The sequence below is a fragment of the Myotis daubentonii genome, chromosome 1 (genome assembly GCF_963259705.1).
Source record: "Myotis daubentonii chromosome 1, mMyoDau2.1, whole genome shotgun sequence".
Lineage (NCBI taxonomy): Eukaryota > Metazoa > Chordata > Mammalia > Chiroptera > Vespertilionidae > Myotis > Myotis daubentonii.
Window position 1 is genome coordinate 75999762 of NC_081840.1, and position 23569 is coordinate 76023330.

Here is a 23569-nt window from a genome sequence, read left to right on the forward strand (position 1 = left end):
AAACAGGTTCTGCAAGGCAGGACAGGCATCACAGATAAGAATGGAGTTAATTATCGGCTAGCAAGAGTGTGCATCAGAATGCAGGTTATTGGCACAGATTCAGATAGCTAGCCCCCCCACCAAAAAATATTTTATTTTCCCTTTTATTCCCCCCTCTTGATCCTCAAGCTGATATTCAGCCTTGGCGATTCAATAGAAGACTCAGAGCTAGAGAGTAGGGTGTTCAGCAGCTCAAATCTTTTTCATCTTCATCACCCAAGGGATTGTAATGGCAGTCCAGAGATCTGGTCTGGAGTAACTTCTGGGGCTTCAGGGCTTACTGCTTCTATCTCTATTAGCTGTTCTAAAACCTGCTGTCTTTCTTAGAGGAAGGGAGAGGGAGTTTACACAGGCATCTTCATTTCTGGCTTCAGAGCACTTAGAGTGGTGAGAAGCATGTCTCAGGGTCCCATCTATTTCTCCTCCAGTTGGCCCATTGTCCTTGCTCCGCTCATGTCTGTCTAACTGCCTAACACATCCCCTCAAGGATCTTGGCTCTGAATTCTTTCAGGGAAAGTGGAGGTCAGTGGGCTCCTCTTAACTGCCTCAGTGCTAAGGAAGGATGAAGTTTTCTCTCAGAGCCAAGAAATCCTTGCTCTCTGTCAGAGGACTATGAGGCCTGGGCACGGAAGGAAGTGGGCTTGTGACCCGGTGGAGACAAACTGTATTATAAAATTTAGTATGATTGAGCAATTACAACAGCAAGAATTACAACAATTGGTCTGGTGGAAGGGGGAAAAAAACATTTCATTTCTCATAATTTCCTACTGAAATAGAATTTTTCTCCTTAAAATTACCCTTATTTTTATTAAAGAGCCAAATTAAGATCAATTTATTTATTGCATTAAGTCTTGTTTCAATTTGGCCTGATTGTTTGCATAAGCACAACAGCAATGGTAACTGACTGCCTTTGCCAGAATTTCATGATTGAGTCTCAGTGTGCCCCTTAGGGCAGAGAAGCCAAGCCATCCAGCTGCCATCAGGCCTGCCTGCAATATCTGCTGGGTTAAGTGAATTCCTCATCAAGATCTGTACCTGCAGTGGCTCCATCCGGGTTCACACCCTAAGCTTCAGAACCCATCTCAGCAGCCCTCCTACTCATCGCAAGCTAGAGTGTGTGGGGCTTCAGCAGGGACACAGAGGCACCCTCGCCACTCCCCTTCCACTCTGACCAACTGCCAGCGATGGCAGGGTATGGGCCTGACGCTCCAGCTCCATACATTGTCAGGGCTACCAAGCAAGATACCAAGCAAGGCTTTCTCCATGGCACTCTATTGACTTCAAGTCTTCAGAGTCCAGACATGACTCTTTAAAACATGACACTCCAGTCAAAGTTTTCAGTCAATAAAACCACCATTGGAAACAAGTCTTATTGAACTTATGCAAAGAAATGAATTGCCATGATTCATTTATTAAGAATTGCAAAATTTCAGAGAGATCACATAGGGAGAAAAATACACTAACTTGTGATTTTCCCTGCCAGTTCTTTCTATGGACTCTTCAGAAGATGTAATAGTTTTCCAAATGCACTATAACAAAACAGTAACTGTCTCCAAATGACAAGGAGAAATTTAAAACGACATGGCTATGGATTTCATTATAATGCAGATGACATGGAATGTTGTCCTTTCTGTAAAGCCCAACATTCTATCTACACTAATAAAAGAGAAAAATGGTAATTGGCGTACGACGATACCCTTTTCATTGGCTAATCAGGGCTATATGCAAATTAACTGCCAACTATGATTGGCAGTTAACTGCCAACAAGATGGCGGTTAATTTGCATATGTAGGCACAATGCAGGGAGGCGAAAGGGAAAGCAGGAAGAAGCCCCCTGCCACTGACAGTGATCGGAAACCCAGGGGGGAGCTAAGAGCTGGGGGGCTTAGCTGGGGAGCTAAGAGCTAAGATCCGCCTTTGCCCTGCCCCCCAGCCATGATTGGAGAATCAGGTGCCTTTTCCGCCCTGGCCAGTGATAGCAGGAAGTAGGGGTGGAGCCAGCGATGGGAGCTGGACACAGTCGAAGCTGGCAGTCCCGGGAGCTAGGGGTCCCTTGCCTGGGCCTAAAGCGGAGCCCACGATCGCGGGGCCGCTGCAGCTGCGGGTCCCCACTGCCCGGGCCGGACGCCTAGGCCAGAGGCATTAGGCCTGGGCAGGGGCGGAGCCTGCAACCGCGGGGAGCTGGGAGTCCCCTGCCCAGGCCTGACACCTCTGCCGGAGGCCTCAGGCCTGGTCAAGGGGCCGATCCGGTGATTGGTGATCGGAGGGTGATGAGGGTCAACTCCTCTGGCCAAGGCATCAGGCCTAGGCGGGGGGCTGAGCTGGGGATTGGGGGGATATGATGGTCCCCTTGCCCAGGCCTGAAGCCTGGGTCAGAGGCGTCAGGCTTGGGCGGGGGGTGGAGCAAGCGATCAGAGGGAGATGGGGGTCCCCTGCCCAGGCATGATTCCTGGGCCAGAGGCCTCAGGCCTGGGCGGGGGCCAGAGCCAGTGATCGGGGGGAGATGGGGGTCCCCTGTCCAAGCCTGACACCTCTGGCGGAGGCGTCAGGCCTGGGCAAGGGGCCGATCAGGTGATCGGAGGGTGATGGGGGTCCACGCCTCTGGCTGAGGCATCAGGCCTGGGCAAGGGGCAGAGCCAGCAATCGGAGGGGTCTGGGGGTCCCCTGCCCAGGCCTGACGCCTGGGCCAGAGGCATCAGGCCTGGGCTGGGGGCAGAACCAGTGATGGGGGGAAATGAGGGTCCCCTGCCCAGGCCTGACACCTCTGTCAGAGGCGTCAGGCCTGGGCAAGGGGCTGATCCTGCGATTGGAGGGTGATGGGGGTCAACGCCTGAGGGCTCCCAGTATGTGAGAGGGGGCAGGCTGGGCTGAGGGACACTCCCCCCCACACACACCCAGTGCACGAATTTCGTGCACCGGGCCCCTAGTCATATTATAACTAATAACCATTAGTTATAACTTTATTTGACAAAAGTTCCTATGTACCTTCAGTATAAAATTTTCCTTCGTGAGAGAGAAAACAAACATTCGAGGCATTTCAGAGCCTATTGGGGTGATCTAAAGACAATTTTAGGTGAAGAGAAAGTTTTTTAAAATTGAAACTCTTGAGGGATTGTCAAACTTAATTTTACCAAAGGATTATATATCAAAGTCTATTAGACACAAACATAAGCTAGCATACTTCAGTTCCCATTATTAAAAGATGGTCTTTTATTTATTTATTAAATACTTGATTAATATAATCATTTTATATTAAGAAAAAATCATTTAATATAATCATTTTAATCAAGAAAAAAAAAACTAACCAAAATAAGGCTTATTTTCTAACTTCATTTGTCCTTGACTGGAGTGTCATGTTTTAAAGAGTCATGTCTGGACTCTGAAGACTTGAAGTCAATAGAGTGCCATGAAGAAAGCCATACAGCAAATGACAGTAATTGGATTTCTACTATCAGTCTCCCTGTGTACATTGACATAAGCTAATTACCCACTGCTTAGGAAGGCAAAATGCAAATCATTTACTCGTAAGTGTCCTTGGTTTAGGGAAGATAGGATTTTCTAGATGGCTGTAAACTGCTGCTTTACTATCTCAGTTTCTTTGTTCTGTTTGTCCTAGTTTACTGTCCTGTGACATTTATTCAATTTTCTTTTACCATTTTTTCCTACAAACTTTCTGTAACTTTCACCAACATTCTTACAACTTCCAGAAACATTCTTACAACTTTAAGAAATAACCAGCTTTACAAACCACCTTCTTTCTCCTTCAAAATGCATTTCCATGCCTTATGCTTTCTCTATTGCACCAAAGCCATACTTTCCTTCCAATTAGTTAGAATTCTTAACCTTAATTTTTAGGTGACATGTAAGCGATTAACATTCCTCAGATTAGCGATACATTTATATTTTAAGAGAGATTACAAATAAAATACAAGATATTCATTAACAGATTCAACTTCATTCTCTAGATTCTCCAGAGGAGGCAAACTCAGATTAATTAATGTTTCAGTATCCTATTATTTCAAATATTTAGATGTTTATCATTTAACCCAGCAATGCTCTAAAGCCTTTAAGTTATCAAAGACTTTGGAAAATTATGTATAGGCCTAGGAGGCTGGAGGAAAGGGTGGAGGGAGAAGGGAGCAGGCCCCACAGCCTGTTCCCAGACCTCAAGCTGCTTGGATTCAAAACTGCCACATTTTTCCTTAGAGATAACATGCTAAGATCCTGAGCCACTTGTTCTACAGTTGTGAGCATTATGTTAGTTTCCTGTTTCTGCCTTTCTTATCTTTATGTACATAGACCTTCTGAGCCTTTTATGACAGCTCTTCTGCACTTCTATCCCTCCAGTTCTCTAACTTTGCCGTTTTCTTGAGATGTCAGGCCAACTATTGGTGACAAAATGTAATTTTTAGTATTTCTTGGCCCAACAGGTCCTCGTTGTCTGGTCCAGAGTACTTTCTTATTTGATCTTTTAGTCTTGAAACATTCAGAAGGCTCTTCTTCTTTGCCTTGCTGAATATTGAAGGCTTTATTTAGGTTCTGAGACCGGGGAACTGATTCCCTAATCCCTTTAATTATTAGTTCCCTGGGAGATCTCTCATGTGCCTCCTATGGGCCTTGTTGTTAAGGTCCCACTGGGGCTCCTGGGTTTGGAAATTTTACATCTGCTGGAAGGACACCAGGGCCAGCCAGGTGCTCCCTTTCCCAGATAGCGATAGCCAACCTTCAAATCATTCCCCCTTCTTTTCCTGAGAATAGTATTCCCAAGATAGACATTAACGCAGGTCTGCATATACACTTGTGGGCCCAAAGTTGGGTCTAGCTGGTCAGCTAAGTCAGGTGGGACGTCCAGCAGAGGTTTTAACCTTTTTTTCACTGCTCCAACTCCTTTCGCAACCTGGAAAAGCTAGTTTGTGGAAGCACAGAGGCCTCAGGGCCAGTTGGATGAGAATATGAGGCTGGGATTGTAAATCGCCATCTTGGCTGTTCCCTCAGATTGTCCCCTGGTCACAAAGGGAGGGGACATTTCTCTGTCTGCCCTTATTCTCTTTTAGGCTTCTCTACTTTTACACAGAGAAGGATGACTGGCCCCTTCCTCCAACAGAGAGAATAGTCAATCTCCTCTTGAGTGACTGGACTTTTATTATTAACATTTATAATTATTACTGAAAAGCTTTATCATAAATCCTTCCTTTTAGTTACATCGATTTATTATATCTTAGCAACTTTGAGATTTCTAAAGCCAATTATTACCAATTTTGTAACAGGGATAACTCAATGTGAAAGTACCATTTTATTTTATTTTTCTTTATAAAAACAGGAGTGCCCTGCTTCACAGCTAGAAGGTACTTCTATAGATCTGTTCCTCCCAATGTTATGAGGAAAAATAGAACACTGGGGACTAGTTATACTTACGGGAAACAGTAATTATGCTGTTAACCATGAGGCCCTTTCTGTTCAAAGAAAGGACGTACAAATCTGGCTGGGAGTCATATGCTCCCAGGATCAATCCGTCCTCATTCAAGAGCTGCCCATTATCATGGAAGCATCAACCTTGTTGCCCATCCAAGCCTACAGAGTTTACTTCCCTATATAATTTTTGTCCCTATACATATTCATAAACCAGGGAAGAGCAAACTAAAGTCCCTAAAAGATAGAAAGCCAAAATTATATTATAGACACACAGACAGACACCTCACTAAGTAAGAGTTTCTGGTGGCCAACATTCTGAGAGGGAGAGCAGGCAGGGTCCTCAAGATAAAAAATTCTTGGCAGCTGCTAGAACTTTCCTATAGTCTCTGTCACATGTTCAGCCTCAGCACACCTAACTGGGTTTCCCCAAAGTGGGACTTGCCCCATCTTTAAACAACAAAGAGACACAAACACTCTTATGAAGGTGTGCGCAACACACTAAAGGTTTACACCACAGAGCAATGTCTTCTGTCCCTGGTTCAGGAACTGCCCCTCCCCAGAATGTCAGCATTCTTCCCAATGGACTATTTTGGGAGAATGTATTGCCCAGGCCTGGAATTTCTGTTTCCCATCCTCGGCCATAAGCTGGGGTCCCCTGATTTCATGGAGAGGCATCTGCATTGCAGGCAGTGGTCTGGGCCCTTCTTAAAATTCTTTAGCATACATTCTAAGACAGCGGGTTTAGAGGAACTACTGCCCATGTTTGAAGTTAAACTGTATAATCCCTCCCAGTTAACAGAGACACAGGACAACCACAAGGTAACTTTCACTTCACACTCACATTCACACACCAGTCAGTCTGAGTTTCAACTTCCACCCACGGAAAGTCCCTGAACTGAGGCAAATATTTTGCATAGGCAGTAATCGGTCGCATCTTCTGCACCTAAAGGCAGGACTGAACTCAGACTGGGTTCCCGGGGAAACTTACTGATCAGACGTCTGGTCCCGGAAAGGCTTTCCTGTCTCCCTTGGAGTCCACTGGAGCCCACAGCGGGTGGCCTGATCCAACTGAGTGCGGGGAAGACTGGGACTCAGTCAATCGCTGACGGCGCCACTCCCTTCATTGTGGGGGCTCGGTGGAGAGGGCCCACCCACCTACTCTCATGCAGCAGTACCTCAAAAGGGCAACTCGGCTGCATGTTTCTTGGTCAGGGAACCAAATTATGTTGCAGAATTTACCAGGCAGCTAAAAAACAACAACAGGTACTCAGAAAATTCAGGAAAAACCCTTTATTTGTAGCTGTACTAGTACAGTGACTCAGGGTAGTCTGTTTCCAAAACCTGAGTGATGAATATGGATGAAGCTTTCCCTTTATACCCTCAGTTTCTTTGTCCCCCAAATATGGATCAGGCTTCTGGACTTTTCACAGGCTTTGCAGCTCCCCATGAGTTGGGATGGGGGAAGTGAGATTACACTCAAAGGCTTGGCCTGTCTGGCACCAGTGCTGCCAACCTCCTTCAGGGGTTGTATATGGTTCATGGTTTATGGCCTCTGTAAAACGGGAGTATTCCAGGAAACAGGTTCCACAAGGCAGGACAGGCATCACAGATAAGAATGGAGTTAATTATTGGCTAGCAAGAGTGTGCATCAGAATGCAGGTTACTGGCACAGATTCAGATAGCTAACCCCAACAAATGTCTTACGTTCCCTTTCAATATCACAAATTCCTTCATTGTTATTGTTGCCATGTTAATTGTTGACTGCTAACCACCTAAGTAATGTGTCTATCATTTCACTTTTTATCCAATCCCAGAAGTTTCTACCCCCACCCCTCCACTTTGCTTTCTCCGCCTCCTTAATCTATCACCAATGGATTTCATGTAACCCACTTACATCTCCTCCATTAATGTAAAGTATAAAATAAGGTGAAAAAACTCCATTCCCTGGAGCATTATCCCAATCCATCGAGATTCTGCTTCCCGGCAATTGTCGACAGTTTGGCTCAAATAAACTCACAAAAACTCTTTACAGGTTTGAATGTTTTTACATTAACAGTTGGAAGGAAAAGAGGCTAGAGGTAGGGAGACCATGTAGGATGAGACAATGAGATTCTGAATAAGGGTATTGCAGCACCAATGGGAAGATAAGAATGGATTCAATAACCAAATATCCAAAATTTCCCTTCTTCTTCATGTGTGTGGGTCTCTTCACACAGAGTTTCCTTCTGGAGATGCCCTTGCCATCCTCTTCGTCTCACTTCTGATGATGAAAACTCAGCTCAGGTGTTGTGCCCTCCAATGATCCCTCCTCTCTACTGTCTCCTCACACTTCCCTGTCTTTTCCTCTATCAGATCTGTCAGTGATGTTTATATTTATTAATATATAATGTATTTTTCTGTTCACCATTCTCTTTTATTAGAACACCAGTCTCTTTTATTAGAAGAGATTCGTCCAATAGGCCTTCCCTTCTCCTGGCTGCCGGCACCAGTTTTCCTCTGGCACCTGGGACCCAGGCCTTCGCTCTGGCTGGAGCCACCTTCCGTCTTCCGTCTTCGCAGCTCCAGCTCTCCTTCAGTCTTTGCTCCACTGCTTGGAGCCTACGTATGCAAATTAACCACCATTTTGTTGGTGGTTAATTTGCATATCATGCTGATTAGCCAATGGGAGGTGTGGCGAAGGTACGGTCAATTACCTTGTTTGTCTATTATTACATAGGATGAAATCTGAGTAGCTCAGTATCTGTTCTAATAATTGTCCACATAAATGAATAATTTATTCAAGTCTGTTGTTGGGACTTACAACATTATCAAGTATGTGGCAGCTATTATATCAGATTTACTCTTAAGAAACTGAAATCATAGAACTTCAGAAAACTGACGCTTCAAATCAGGAAGTAAGCAAACAACCCACATCAGGAAGTGATCAGTTCCTCAAACTGAGTTTTGAGTCACACTGTTTCTTTAAGTAAGCTCACTCTTCTTGTGCCTCTAGTGATATTGATACAATTTTAAACAGTTTGAAGGTCTAAGTATCTCATCCAAATTGCACACAAAAAGATTATCTTCCAAGCCTTTCTCTTTCTTAAGGGCTCTGAACTTTTCCCTTGAGAAGGCAGGCAGCTCTGGAATGCCTGAGGAAGAAACAGCCTACAAAAGCCTCTGAGCCGGGAACTACTGCTTCTGTTTCCAGAGGGAGCACCAAGGTGGAAAGCTGGTAAGAGAAGCCTCAGGGCTGGGGAGACTAAGACAGTGAAGATGGCTGGCAGGTCCAAGTCAAATAGAGAGAGGACAAATATTTCTGGAGGGAAGAGACAAGGTTTCTGACATGGGGGCCATCAAACCCATGAGTATAGGACAAAGAGAAGAATCAGGCCTGGCCAATGAGAGGAAAGGTCTTCTTCATAATCCTCCTCAGGCTCATCACAGAATTGTAAGACTCAGGTGAAAAAGAAGATGGTTAGAAGAAAAAAGAATTATGAAATCTTAAAAATTACAATAAAAATCTAAGTGGTTATAGATAATAATTTTGCTCTTATTGCTTATACTACTACTGTTTCTTCCCTCTTCCTACACAGAAAGATGGCCCTAGATCTCCTGGAACGCTTTCCTCCTCTCCTATTGCTGCTGGGACTATGGGGACCAGTGTATCCACTTTATGCTTTGCCTAAGAATCTCACCAAGGCTCAGTGGTTTGAAATTCAGCATATACAACCAAGCCCTCTCCAATGCAACAAGGCAATGCATGGTATCAATAATTATACTCATCACTGTAAGCCTCAAAACACCTTTCTGCATGACTCCTTCCAGAATGTGGCTGCTGCCTGTAAGCTGCCCAAGATTGTCTGCAAGAATGGCCGGAACAATTGCCACCAGAGCGCAAAGCCTGTTAACCTCACTAACTGCGATCTCACTGCAGGGAAGTATCCTAACTGCCGCTACAAAGATTCAGCCCAGTACAAGTTCTTCATTATTGCCTGTGACCCCCCTCAGAAGAGAGACCCTCCCTATCATTTGGTTCCTGTTCACTTAGATAAGGTTGTTTAAAGTTCTTATCATTTTGCCTCTCACTTGTTTCAGATTCCCTTCTGCCTTTTCTTTTGTTGATTCCCTGGTTCCCATAGAAGAGAAAAGGAAGATATTGGAAGAATTAAAGTGTCAAGGACACCAGACCAGAGTTGGGACATAAAGAAATTAGGATTCTTTCCTGCTTTTCTGCCTGTTTCAAAGGAAGGCAACAAGAAAGAGGGCAAAGAAGTGTCCAGACCTCCATATTTTAACCTGGGAACTTCTGCCAAGCTTTGTTTCACTGTATTAACAGCAATAAAACACTTTCTGCTGCATTCCAGTGAGTGAGTATGAGTGAGAACCATTTTGTTACCAGAAGAGGACTGACAGCAAGGCGGGTCTGTCCCAGCACCCTTTGGAAATAGGCACTTCTGTGGTGTCACGGGAAAAGAATTTCAGGACATTCACGTAAGAGGAGTTTAGCAATAGTGGCAAGATTTATTTATTTATTTATTTTTATCTTTTTGTTGAAAGTATAATAAATGTCCCATTTGTTTGTTTGTTTCCCATTGACCCCCTCCACCCCACACCCACCCTTCCAATGCCTTCACTACTCTATTGTCTGTGTCCATGGGCTATGCATATCTATCCTATCTAATAATAGACAAATAGGGTAATTAACCGTACCTCCGATACGCTTCCCCTTGGCTAAGCAGGGCGATATGCAAATTAACTGCCAACCAAGATGGCAGCTGGCAGCCACGCAGCTGAAGCGAACATGAGGCTTGGTTGCCCCGGCGATGGAGGAAGCCAAGGCTCCCCGCCTGCTGCTGCCAGCTCTGAGCTCCTGAAGCAACAGCTCCAAAAGGTACAATGTTTCAATTATAGAAGCTAAAAGATGGCAGTTAATTTGCATATACCAGCTGCGAGCGAAGACTGAGGGCAAGGAGGCCAAGCGGTACACAAGGGAGCTAAGTAGAGGCCTCAAGGACAGAAACGGAGCCAAGGCTGTGGAGGTGGGAGGTGGGAGGTGAAGCCCAGCCACTGCGGCTTGGAGCAGGAGGGGCAGTGGCTGGGAGGGGAAGGTGCAGCAGCTGGGAGGGGAAGGGGCAGTGCTGGGAGCGGGAGGGCAAGCCCAGCCCCAGTGACTGGGATCTGAAGGGCAAGCCCAGCCACAGCAGATGGGATCCAGAGGGGCAGTGGCTGGGAGTGGGAGGGCAAGCCCAGGCCCAGCCACTGGGCTAGGAAGGGCAAGCCCAGCCCCAGGGGATGGGTGCAGGAGGGCAAGCCCAACCACTGTAGCTGGGAGCATAAAGGGCAGCGCCTGGGGCGGGAGGGGCCATGGCTGGGAGCGGGAGGGCAAGCTCAGCTGCAGCGGCTAGGAGCAGGAGTGAAGCCCGCCTCAGCGAGTTTAACTCCCTTCTCTGCTTTGCTCCAGCCGCATGAAGCCCTATTCTTGCAGGAATATTCCTTCAACGGGCCTCTAGTCCTATCTAATAAAAGAGAAACATGGTAATTAGCGTACATCCGCTACCCTTCCCATTGGCTAATCAGCGAGCTATGCAAATTAACTGCCAGCCAAGATGGCAGCCGGCAGCAAGGCAGCTTGAAGTTAACATGAGGCTTGCTTGCTTCAGTGACGGAGGACTCCAACTTTCCCCACCTGCCTTGCTGGCCTCTGAGCTTGCAGTTTGAAACATTGTTACAAATATAGAAGCTAAACAAAACCCCAGAAACCTGCTTTCAGCCCGCCGGGATCTCAGAGCTGGAGTTGATACAGTGTTTTGCTAATAGAACCCAAACAACCAGATACCTGCTTTCAGCAGCAGAGGCCTCAGAGCTGGAGCCAGAGCTAAAGCTGGCCCAGAATAAAAATGAAAAGAAAAAAAGGAGCAGTTGGGAGCTTCATTCACCCGCCAGCCTGAAAACAGCCCTCAGCCCCTCACCCAGACTGGCCAGGCACCCCAGTGGGTACCACCACCCTGAAGGGTGTGTGACCAGCTGCAAACAGCCATCATCCCCTCACCCAGGCTGGCCAGGCACCCCAGTGGGGACCCCCACCCTGATCCAGGACACCCTTCAGGGCAAACCAGCCGGCCCTCACCCGTGCACCAGGCCTCTAACCTATATAGTAAAAGGGTAATATGCCTCCCAGCACCGGGATCAGCGGAGCCGCAAGGCCTCCCAGCACCGGGATCAGGGGAGCTGAGAGGCCTCCCAGCACCAGGATCAGTGTGACAGGGGACAGCGCCCAAACCCCCTGATCAGCCCTGCTCTGTGCCTGATAGGGGGGAGCTCCCCAACCCCCTGATCGCCCTGCAGCTCTGTGTGTGACAGGGTGTGGTGCCCCAACCCCCTGATCGGCCCTGCTCTATGTGTGACAGGGGTCAGCGCCCCAACCCTCCCCCCACCATGGGCCCTGCTCTGTGTGTGATGGGGTAGAGCCATAACCTCCCCATCGGCCCTGCCCTGAGTGTGACAGTGGTGGCACCCCAACCCCCTGATCCGCCCTGCTCTGTGCTTGACAGGGGGGAGCTCCACAACCCCCTGATGGGCCCTGCTCTGTGCGTGACAGGTGGGAGCTCCCTAACCCCCTGATCGACCCTGCTCTGTGCGTGACAGGGGGTGGCGCCACAACCTCCCTATCGACCCTGCCTTGAGTGTGACAGGGGGCAGTGCCCCAACCCCCCAATCGGCCCTACCCTGAGCATGACTGAGGGTGGCATCGCAACCTCCCAATCCACCCTGCTCTGTGCATGACAGGGGGCGGCGCCCCAACTCCCCAATCGGCCCTGCTCTGAGCCCGATCAGGGGTTGTACCTTGGGATTGGGCCTGCCCTCTGCCACCCGGGAGCAGGCCTAAGCCAGCAGGTCATTATCTCCCTAGGGGTCCCAGACTGGGAGAGGGCACAGGCCGGGCTGAGGGACCCTTCCTCCCCGCCGAGTGCACAAATTTTTGTGCACCAGGCCTCTAGTCTACACTAATAAAAGAGAAACATGGTAATTGGCGTACGACCGCTACCATTTTCATTGGCTAATCAGCGAGATATGCAAATTAACTGTCAGCCAAGATGGCGGCCAGCAGCCAGGCAGCTTGAAACTAACAAGAGGCTTGCTTGCCTCAGTGACGGAGGATCGTTGGAGGAAACCAATGTTCCCCACCTGCGGCTGCAGGCCTCTGAGCGTGCAGTTTAAGAACCATTGTAACAAATACCGCCGGACTTCAGCCAGCAGATTCGCAACATTGTAAGCAAAGGCCAGAAACCTACTTTCAGCCGCGGAGGCCTAAGAGCTGGAGCCAAGCCTCAAGGTAAAAAAAAAAAATGGCCCAGAATTAAAAAAAAAAAAAAAAGGAAAAAAGGAGCGGTTGGGAACTTCAGTCACTCCCAGCCTGAAAACAGCCCTCAGCCCCTCACCCAGACTGGCCAAGCACCCCAGTGGGGACCCCCACCTGGATCCAGGACACCCTTCAGGGCAAACCAGCCTGCCCCACCCATGCACCAGGCCTCTACCCTATATAGTAAAAGGGTAATATGCCTCCCGGCACCGGGATCAGCATGACAGGGGGCAGCGCCCAAACCCCCTGATCGCCCTGCGGCTCTGTGTGTGACAGGGGGCAGGACCCCAACCCCCTGATTGGCCCTGCTCTGTGCCTGATGGGGGGAGCTCCCCAACTCCCCCACCCCCCACGGGTCCTGCTCTGTGTGTGATGGGGTAGAGCCATAACCTCCCCATCGGCCCTGCCCTGAGTGTGAGAGTGGCGGCGCCCCAACCCCCTGATCGGCCCTGCTCTGTGGGTGATAGAGGGCGGTGCCCCAACCCCCTGATCAGCCCTGCTCTGTGGGTGATAGAGGGCAGCGCCCCAATCCCCTGATCGACCCTGCTCTGTGCGTGACAGGGGGTGGTGCCGCAACCTCCCCATCGACCCTGCCTTGAGTGTGACAGGGGACGGTGCCCCAACCCCCCAATAGGCCCTACCCTGAGCGTGACTGAGGGTGGCATCACAACCTCCCAATCTGCCCTGCTCTGTGCATGATGGGGCGGCGCCCCAACTCCCCAATCAGCCCTGCTCTGAGCCCGACCAGGGCCTGCACCTAGGGATTGGGCCTGCCCTCTGCCACCCGGGAGCAGGCCTAAGCCAGCAGGTCGTTATCTCCCGAGGGGTCCCAGACTGCGAGAGGGCACAGGCCGGGCTGAGGGACCCCCCCCTTCCCCCCGAGTGCACAAATTTTTGTGCACCAGGCCTCTAGTATATATATAAAAGCCTAATATGCAAAGTGTCCCCTCGGGAGTTCGACAGTCCGGGAGCTCAATCACTCACTCTGACATGTGCCGACCACCAGGGGGTGGTGTGGAATGAAAAAAGGCCCTGACCAGAAGCCAGCAGCTGGGGAAGGGAGGCGCCAACCAATTAGCAGCTGACAGCCACTAGGGACCCTACCCATGCACAAATTTCGTGTATGGGGCCTTTAGTATGCATGTAAGTTCCCAGGTTAATCACTCCCCACCATTCCCCCAACCTCCACCTTCCCTCTAAAATTCATCAGTCTGTTCCATGCTCTATGTCTTTTGGATCCATTTTGTTCATCAGTATATTTTGTTCATTAAATTAATGGCAAGATTTATTAGAGTGACAAGTGATAGTAAGCTTTCAGAGAGGCAGAGAGAGCAGACAGGCTATAGGACAGCTGCGTGGACTCAGAAAAGGAAGTTACAGAGGCAAGAAGAGAGTCCTTTGCTCTGTTTACTGCTCCCCAGATTGCAAGTCTTGCCAGGACCCTTTGAGTTAGGAGAAAAGAAGGCAAAATTATGTGCCCAAGAGAAGGAAGGGCAGGGGTAAGCTCCAAGAAGGACACACATTGTGCTCTTTGCCTAGTTTCCATATATTCTCTTGGGTTCGGGAAAGCCCAATCTTTCTTTTGGACCACCCAACCCCTTTCCTGGCTTTTGCAGGCTGTGTTTGTGTCTTCCCCTATCCACTTTTCTGGATTCTCTGGGGCCTGTGCCCTTCCTCAATCCAATCCTGTCCCCAGACTTTTCCAGGCTAGTGCCCTTCCCTTGTATGGTCACCATTTTGGCTTCTACTGCACATGCCTCACAGTTCTACTTCATCACTTGGCTTTTACTGGACATGCACTATGTAAAAGGAATTCCCCCTTGCTGTTTTCTCCCTCCCCGCCCCTCCATTAATCCAGTAAAATTAAGTCAGTTACCCTTTGGAGTGACTGTAAAGCTATCTTTCCTGCCTGGTCAACTAGGTGGGGTGTTTTGCTGTTTTGGCAGAACAATACTAATTACTCCCCAGGGTGACTGTTCCATTCATCCCCTCCTCTTTTGTTATTACCTAACTAACTGCATGCTCTAATACTTTCACACCATTGTCAGCCTGGAGAGATCTTGGCTTGCATTTGCCAGTTTTCCAAGGAGAGCAATGTTAGCTCTAGATCAAGCACGTCAAACTCAAAGGCTAACAGGGGACAAATACACAAGGTTTAAGTTTATGTGGGCCACAAAAGAACAAAAGCTTCAATTTTCATAGAAATGTAGGTTTATTTCAATAGAGACATGCTAAATACAAAGGGCTGAAATAAATAATTGTTATAAAATAATAGAATATTTTAATAAAAATTAATATTTTTCTTGAACATTAACTTACCAGACACCGAATAACTGCACAAGTAAGCTTAAAGCAAATAAACCTATTTTTCTTGTTCTCCAAAAGTGAAATATTTTCTGTTGTGCACACCAAACAAGTCAGTCCAAGACTCATGACCTGGCAATCAGCTGCTAAAATATTTGCTCTAGTATTAATGGAGAAAAATGGTGCGCCTGTGTGTAAGGCGCCTAAGGGAAATGAATGTAACATGATGATAGCAATGAGTCATTACTGAACGTTGTGGTTTGTTATTAATAATTATGTATAACAGTATATTGTAAAAATTAAGTTATGAAATTTTTATTAAAATGTTTCTTACATACTGTTATATTGTCTGGGCCACAAAAATATTTGTTGTGGGCTACATGCAGCCCGTGGGCCACGAGTTTGACATGTTTGCTCTAGGTGTAAGGGAGGAAAATAATTTTTTTCTCTATTCTTCTAGGTTCTTGGTTGAGAATTCTCTGTAGTAAAAAGACAGATTAGCCCTAACTGGTTTGGCTCAGTGGATAGAGCATCGGCCTGCGGACTCAAAGGTCCCAGGTTCAATTCCGGTCAAGGGCATGTACCTTGGTTGCAGGCACATCCCCAGTAGGTGGTGTGCAGGAGGCAGCTGCTCAATGTTTCTCTCTAATTGATGTTTCTAGCTCTCTATCCCTCTCCCTTCCTCTCTATAGAAAATCAATAAAATATATTTTTTTAAAAAAAAGACAGATTAATAAGAGGAAACAATTTGAACTATATAGGTACATATGGGAGCCCCACAAAAATATGGGACTCAAAAGGTGGCAGAGGATTGAGACTTATACACCATCCTGAACTAAGAAACTAGGTAGAAGTCTGGGACTTCAAAGGGGTAGAAGACAATTCACAGGAAGGTGAGAAGAGTAAATGTATGGTAGACAAAGGTTGCTGTGTGATATAGATAAGTCTCCCAAATAAAAAAGGAATCTCTGGTAATAGCTTTTGCCTGGAACAGGCCTCTCTTTTTTATGTAAATTTCCCTTATAAAAGGGTAACTTCCACTCTGTTTTCAGAGCTTCTTCTGTGTGTGCAGTTCCTCAAAGTAATAACCTAAAAATAATTTTTATTCCAAAGAGGTATATTTTGGGGTGGCATACGCTGCTCCCTTTCACGGGTGACTTTCACAGAGGGAGTTTCAGTGTCTTTGTCAATCTCACGTGTTACTGAGCAATAAACCCCTATGGTTAAAAGGATAATATAATTCAAAGTGCTTTGTAGAGTGGCAATCTTTAAGTGGCACTCGAAGACAATGCATATTGGAAAGGCCAAATATTGAAGCAGTTACAAGTCTGTCAATTGCCAGTGCTACAGAAAGTTCTTTCCAAACCAGACTATTCCTTCATAGTTGTCCTAACTGGGCTCACCTTTTTTTATACCACACATTTATGTCATGTCTAGAAACAAAGAATGAAATATGACATTTTGGGTTTCAGATGCCTGGGATCCAAGGGTGATGGATATTCAAGGGCTCTCCTCTTGGGAAGAAAAAAAACAGGCCAGGGCCACTTGACACCTGAAAAGGTGGATACCCAGTAGGGGTGATAGCCGGGAAGAGTTTGGGTCCACTCTCCCAGTTGTTGCTGTGCTTGTGATATCCCAGAAAAATAATTTTCTGACACTAGCATGGGAGAATGAGTGATTTTTATTTCTGTGGAATTAACATCACTTGTTTTCCAAAGTCCCATTTCCCTTAGGCCTGTCATAGAAGAAATATCTATAGCCGTAACCGGTTTGGCTCAGTGGATAGAGCGTCGGCCTGCGGACTGAAAGGACCCGGGTTCGATTCCGGTCAAGGGCATGTACCTTGGTTGCGGGCACATCTCCAGTAGGGAATGTGCAGGAGGCAGCTGATCGATGTTTCTCTCTCATTGATGTTTCTAACTCTCTATCTCTCTCCCTCCCTCTCTGTAAAAAATCAATAAAATATATTTTAAAAAAATATATCTATAGATGAGATAGAGATAGATAGAGATAGAGATAGAGATAGAGATAGAGATAGAGAGATATATGGGTATATAGATAGGTTGATAGAGATAGAGATATAAATATATAGGTATAGATAGATAGAGAGAGAGAGAGAGAGAGAGAGAGAGAGAGAGCTAGAGAGAGGGATAGGTTTAGATAGATGGGGTTTCGTTAGAGCTAAAATCAGAGTCACTGTCCTGAATGCTTTCCATGTAGGAGCCTGGTCCAGTTCAGCATCAAACTATTGTTGCAGTCCACTAGTCCATTGTGTGTGTGTGGGGGGGTGGGGGTCCACATGGCTGTTGGCCACATGGGAGAATGCCAAGAAGCCAAGCATTAGTCATGAGCCAAGCATGCCAAGAGGAACCAAGAGAATGAACTTCGGGGATTATATATCCCAAATCTTCGTGCCCTGTCAGTGGCCATGCCCATTCTGACCAATAATCTCTGTTCCTAGGTATGACTGGTAGTCAAGTATCTTCCCTTTGTCAGCACAATTTTACTGGGCATGCATCTGTCTTCCCTATGTGGTTCCCCCCCCCAGTGCTTTGCAGGGAATATACCTATAATGTCTGCCCTTCCCTTTGCTCCTTCCCTGTTATTAACAACTAGCTAATTACAATGGTATCAGGGTGAACTCAATGGTGTGACTTGAGTTCTCCAATTTATAACAGCTCTTAATAATATAACCTATTATTCTTTGAAAAATTAGCTTCCAATTTTGTTAACTTTCTGATCAGTTATTGAATCCTTTAAAATCTATTTAAATACAATTCTCATAATCTTTTAACTCAATAATCTTTTAAAAATTTCCACCTTAATGGAATGTCTCTAACTTTTCCTTCTACATTTGAAAAAAAATTATCCTGTTAATTAATCTAATTAATACCTGCAACACCCAGAAAGCAAAATAGCTAATTCAAAAGTCTCAGGTTATATTTCTGTGTATCCGGGGGGTGGGGGGGAGGTCTTCTTAAGTGCTAGGCAATTGTGCTACCAGTGACCTAATTTTTACAATATCTACAAATTTCTGAAAGTAAATAGGAAGGATCTGAATACACTTTGATTTTTGTTCTAATTTCTGTCCTTCCATCTTATTAAGGGTATCTTAATGGCTAGTTATTATACCAATATGAGAGCTCTATAAAAGTTTTCATTTAGAAGTTCTTCAATTCAAAACAAATACCATCTAGTCAATGACAGTATGATTTTAATAGTGACCCCAACAATAAGTCTTTTACAGCTTAACCAAGGAAGCAGAAAGGCTTACACAGAGAGAGTGCAAAAGGTGCAGCACTCATAGCTACACAAGTTCACTCTCAGAGAAAGCACAGACCTTCATTACACAGAAAGTCAGAAAGATGGAGTGTATGCCACAATATGTGAGATGCCTCCAGCCACACCACGCTCATTTGTGGCACCAGGCAGGCGCTACTGGAAGGGGATTTTTACAGCACTGACAAGCAACAAAGGTTTAGATGACAAATATCTGTTTGGGGCTGGGACCCCTTCCGACAAACTTCCCACAGCCAGACAGAGGCACTTTGAATGTCACCAGGTGCAGCCCAGTAAGGGTCTTCCAGATGATGGGGACCAGAGAAAATATTTTCCCTGGTCACAAACCAATATCTTAGGACATAGAATATGAAGGACAAAAAACCTCATCTGAGTCGTATATAAAGGCTCACAGCAATGTTTGTCTAGATGAGAATCATTACCTCCCCAGCCTGTGAGGTCGGCTCAAAGAACAGGCTTATTGGGAGTCTGTGCCATGTTCTATCCTTATGCTATTTCCTTTTTATAACAGAATGACATAAAAGACATAGACATAGAGAAACAAAAAAACCATTTCGGGGAGAAAAGGATCAATTAAAAAAATAATATTTAATTTAAAAACCCCAAGAGTCACTAGGCCCAATAGATCCACAAATATTTTCTCCTGCCAATCTAATTTAGAAGAGAGAGTTTCACCACTTCCAATTTCCACTGGACCCTGCAGACAAGAGATCAGAGAGGCTGACAGGCTAAAATGCTAACCACCTCTGCTAGCTGTGGTCAGACATCCATAATCTGTCAGCTGCAGAAGCAGTCCAGGAACCAGCAGTATCCCAGCCAGTATTCTCCTAGCTGGCTCGCCAAATAGCGGGAGCGTAAAAAAATATTAATACTCTTACTCTCGATTTCTAAGTTCTTTAGCTGGACTAATAACCAAATAAACAGAGATAGATAACAGGAGAAAATCAAAGTTTAATGCATGTACATGGGGAATTCACATAGGCATAAAATGTTCAAAGACAGTGAAATAACATTGTGTATGTATAGGATATCAGATTTCAGGAGTGAGAATGGGCGATCTATAGGTAGTGAGGAAGAACAGAACACACAGGGCAGAAAAATCCTTGTGAGGCAACTCAGAAACAGGGAGACACAGGGGGGTCTGGCTGACAGGTCCTTGTATGAAGCCCTCTTGTTTACCACACTCAATTGAAATGAGTCCAAGTCCTCAGTCTGAATCTTTTGGGATGGGAAAGGAAAAGGGTCAAAGGCCCTTTCCGAGTCTTTTGTTTTGTAATAAACATCTTAAAATCAATATCCCAAAAAGGTATCTATATCCTTTTTTAACATCATGTTCTGCAAAATAGATGTTTTGTCAATTAAATGGTAATGAGAGAGGGTATTTGACAAAACAACTATAATAGATAAAAGCTATAGAACTGTCAAGAGGATAGTAAGACCAACTTCCACCAAATTTGTGGCTTAAAACCAGCAAAGACCAGCTTAATCCAACTGTTGTGGGAGAAATGAGTGGGTAAGATTTCCCTGACACTAGTGGGCATGGGGTGGCTCTTGCTACAACTTCAGAAAATGAATTTCCTAAGACTCCCACAGGAGGATGAGTTGTGTTTGTTGGAATTATATGTTTCAGGTTACAAAGTACCATGAAAGTACTTCACATAGTCCTGAAAGAGGTGTAGCTGGGGGTCCAGCAGAGCCAAAAGCAGGGCCAGTGTCCAGAGCCTCTGTTCCATGTTGCAGCCAGGCACAGTTCAGGATCAAGCAGATTTAGTTGATTAATCTATTGTGTGGAGTCCACATGGCCATGAGACACATGGTGGAATGCAGGAAAACACACCCCCTGCAACAGGAGTACCAAGAAAGCAAGAGGACCAAGGAACAAGGGACAAGAGAGAGGGATCCTTTGTCCAGGAGTTTAAATATTCAAGTTTCTCCCACTTACAGTGGCCATGCCTATTGTGGCCCCTGACTTGTTCCCAGGTGTTACTGACAGATAAGCACCTTCCATATCACTCAGACCTTACTGGGCATGGGTCCAAACAGCCTTTGTCAAGTCCCTTCCCCCATTGACCTATGGGGAACAGACTTGGAGAATTACAGCTATCTAGCAAGGCTGTATAAAGGGCATGCCTATATTATCTAGTCTTCCCTTTACTCCCTTTCTGTTACATAATAATCAGATTATGTCAATGGTATCACAACTTGGTGACTAGTTTCACCTAACCATAAACAATTATGCAATCATTTTAATACATTAACATGCTAAACAACACAACCTGAGCAGCCCTGATCAGTAATGGAAAGCCCATAAAAGAACACAAAATGTCTGACAGAGCTCCTCTAAGAAATCCCCATCCCTTTCCCCAAAAGATCCTGAATATACCCCTTCTTATTAAATACCCAATCCCTGATTAAATGAACCTCAATAAAGGAAGCAATTCTTCTAAAGAGGGCTGTTGTGTCTGTGGAGTACCCATTCTGTCTCATGGCTTCACCAATAAACTCACTTTCACTTTAAACTCTATGCTGGCTTGCGTTTGACTTCTTTCCTGTGTGAAGTCAAGCACCCACAGTGAATCTCAGACCCTCAGGTCCTTGGACCCACAGCCTACATTGGTAACTAGAATATTTATGCAAGCATTATTTTACAGGCCCTCCAAATGGCCCACGGACCATGGAAAACTTGTGGTTCCCCAGAATCGGCTACTACCAAGTGACTACGGATCATGGGACAACTGATCTCATCCCATTTCCAATTCCTACACCCACACCAAGGCCCCTATATAAGCCATCCACAAGAACCTCTCAGAGAGCTCACTTCTCTTTTCTGTTTGCTCCCTTGTGTACAAGCTGTCTGCAAAAAAATATATGTGCCTGATCTTGCACAGAGTTCAGTGCTTATTTCTATGATAATGAGACTCAAGAACCTGGCTTTTAAGATAGGTGTTAATATAGAAAGCATGTAAAGAATTTTGTGGTTTATTTGAACCAAACTATCGACATATGCTGGGAAGCAGAACCTCAACAAATTGAGATAATGCTCCAGAGAATGGCGGGTTACATCGGTATTTATACATTGCAATCAAAGGGAAGGGACGTAGATGGGTTACATGAAATTCATTGGTGATCGATTAAGGAGGTGGGATAAAGCAAAGCAGGGAAACCTCTGGGATAGAGTAAAAAGTGAAATGATGGACATATGTTTCTTTTAGATAGATGAATACAGGATAGTTTAACATAATTAACAGTTGACAATCAACTTGATAACAATAACAATGAGGGAATGTCCTGGTGCCATTTGTTGTGCCCTGAGAGGTCTGGAGGGAAAAGGAAGTTATAAGTTACCCAGACATCTCACACATATGTTATCTTAGAGGCAAAAAGGTAAATGGGCTCAGTAAAGATCTAAGTTGATCTTTGTCAGGGAAAATACTGGCCTAGGACATGACTACCCACTATAACCTGTTTGTAGTTAAATATTTCATTTTCAGACCATCTTTTGTGGTTTTTTTAGGTCTCTGAGTTTGCAAGACTGCCACGCAGGCCTCCCCTGAGCTTGTTAGGTTAGCATGTGGCTCCTTTCATCCACACAGGTAACAGTAAATGATGCCTTATTTGTTGTTAATTGTTAATTAAGAAGACAGTAAGGGGGTGAGAAAGAAGATAAGTTATAAGGCGCGGCTATAGGGTTAAGCCTCGGACTGACGTGTTGGCAAAGCCACAAACAAGTCCCAGCTTAGAGGGCACCGTCCTCTTAGCATAATTAGGCTTGACCTTATGACACTCCGAAGATCTTATCTGGGAAGCTAATGGGCTGAGGGAGATGTAGCAAGTGCTGCCAAAACAAGTGAAACTCACAAGAACATTGTAACTATGGTGACCACTACCTTGTTTACCTCTGACTATAAAATAAAGGCTCAGCTTGCCTCTGGATCTCTCTCTGTGGCTTCAGCCAGGCACAGGAAGATCCACCTAGACCAGTGATTCTCAACCTTCTGGCCCTTTAAATACAGTTCCTCATATTGTGATCCAACCATAAAATTATTTTCGTTGCTACCTCATAACTGTAATGTTGCTACTCTTTTTAAAAAAATATATTTTATTGATTTTTTACAGAGAGGAAGGGAGAGGGAGAGAGAGTTAGAAACATCGATGAGAGAGAAACATCGATTCAGCTGCTTCCTGCACACTCCCTACTAGGGAGGTTCCCGCAACCAAGGTACATGCCCTTGACCAGAATCGAACCCGGGGCCCTTCAGTCTGCAGGCCGACACTCTATCCACTGAGCCAAACAGGTTAGCCAGGGATGGGCAAACTTTTTGACTCAAGGGCCACAATGGGTTCTTAAACTGGACCGGAGGGCCTGAACAAAAGCATGGATGGAGTGTTTGTGTGAACTAATATAAATTCAAAGTAAACATCATTACATAAAAGGGTACGGTCTTTTTTTTTTTTTTTTTTTTAGTTTTATTCTTTTAAAACAGACCGGATCCGGCCCGCGGGCCGTAGTTTGCCCACAGCTGGGTTAGGCAAATGTTGCTACTCTTATGAATCGTAATGTAAATATCTGATATGCAGGATGGTCTTAGGCAACCCCTGTGAAAGGGTCATTCAACTGCCGAAGGGGTCGTGACCCACAGGTTAAGAACCGCTGACCTAGACCCAGCTTATTCTCTTTGTCTGTCATTTCTTCATCCATTCGCCACCCTCACTCAGGCTTGTGAACCCTTGGCTGAGCTGGCTCGGCCCAATAAGCATTGGAGGGAGGAAGGTGAGAAAACACCTTTCCATCTACACTTACTGCAAACCACAAAGAAACCCAAAGTACATGTGAACTCACTGAATGATTTGTCCCCCAGAAAGTGGCTCCTGGGAAACAGTGTTGAGATGCTTCCAGGTGTGCCACTGTCTAGTCTTCAAGAGGTACACTTTCATTTTGTACCTGAAACGGTGAAATGCTTGCTCTCTCTGATACCTTAATTTTAATCCAAATTTCTCCCTTGGCCTTCCGGCTAATATCTCCCACTATAGATATGCTAACTAACTGGTGGAATTCTGCTTAAGGTTTGAGTTTTTATAAGAGCAGCCACTTGTCAGAAGGAGCCTTTTCCAAAGAGGTGGGGATATATATACAAAGTAATGACAGTTTATCAAAGATTTACAGGAGTCTCC

At 45.7% G+C, this 23569-nt stretch overlaps 1 protein-coding gene across 1 annotated transcript; it reads left to right on the plus strand.

Moving 5' to 3' along the window:
* Positions 1-8547: 8547 nt before the first annotated feature.
* Positions 8548-9791, plus strand: RNASE6 (ribonuclease A family member k6). The gene is made up of 2 exons (XM_059678569.1): positions 8548-8665; positions 9027-9791. Exon 2 carries the CDS (start codon positions 9031-9033, stop codon positions 9493-9495), a length of 465 nt encoding a protein of 154 aa, XP_059534552.1. The 5' UTR covers positions 8548-8665; positions 9027-9030; the 3' UTR covers positions 9496-9791.
* The last annotated feature ends 13778 nt before the right edge of the window (positions 9792-23569 follow it).

Excerpts from the sequence above, each read along its gene's own strand:
- RNASE6 (XM_059678569.1), top strand. The coding sequence starts at position 9,031 with ATGGCCCTAGATCTCCTGGAACGCTTTCCTCCTCTCCTATTGCTGCTG.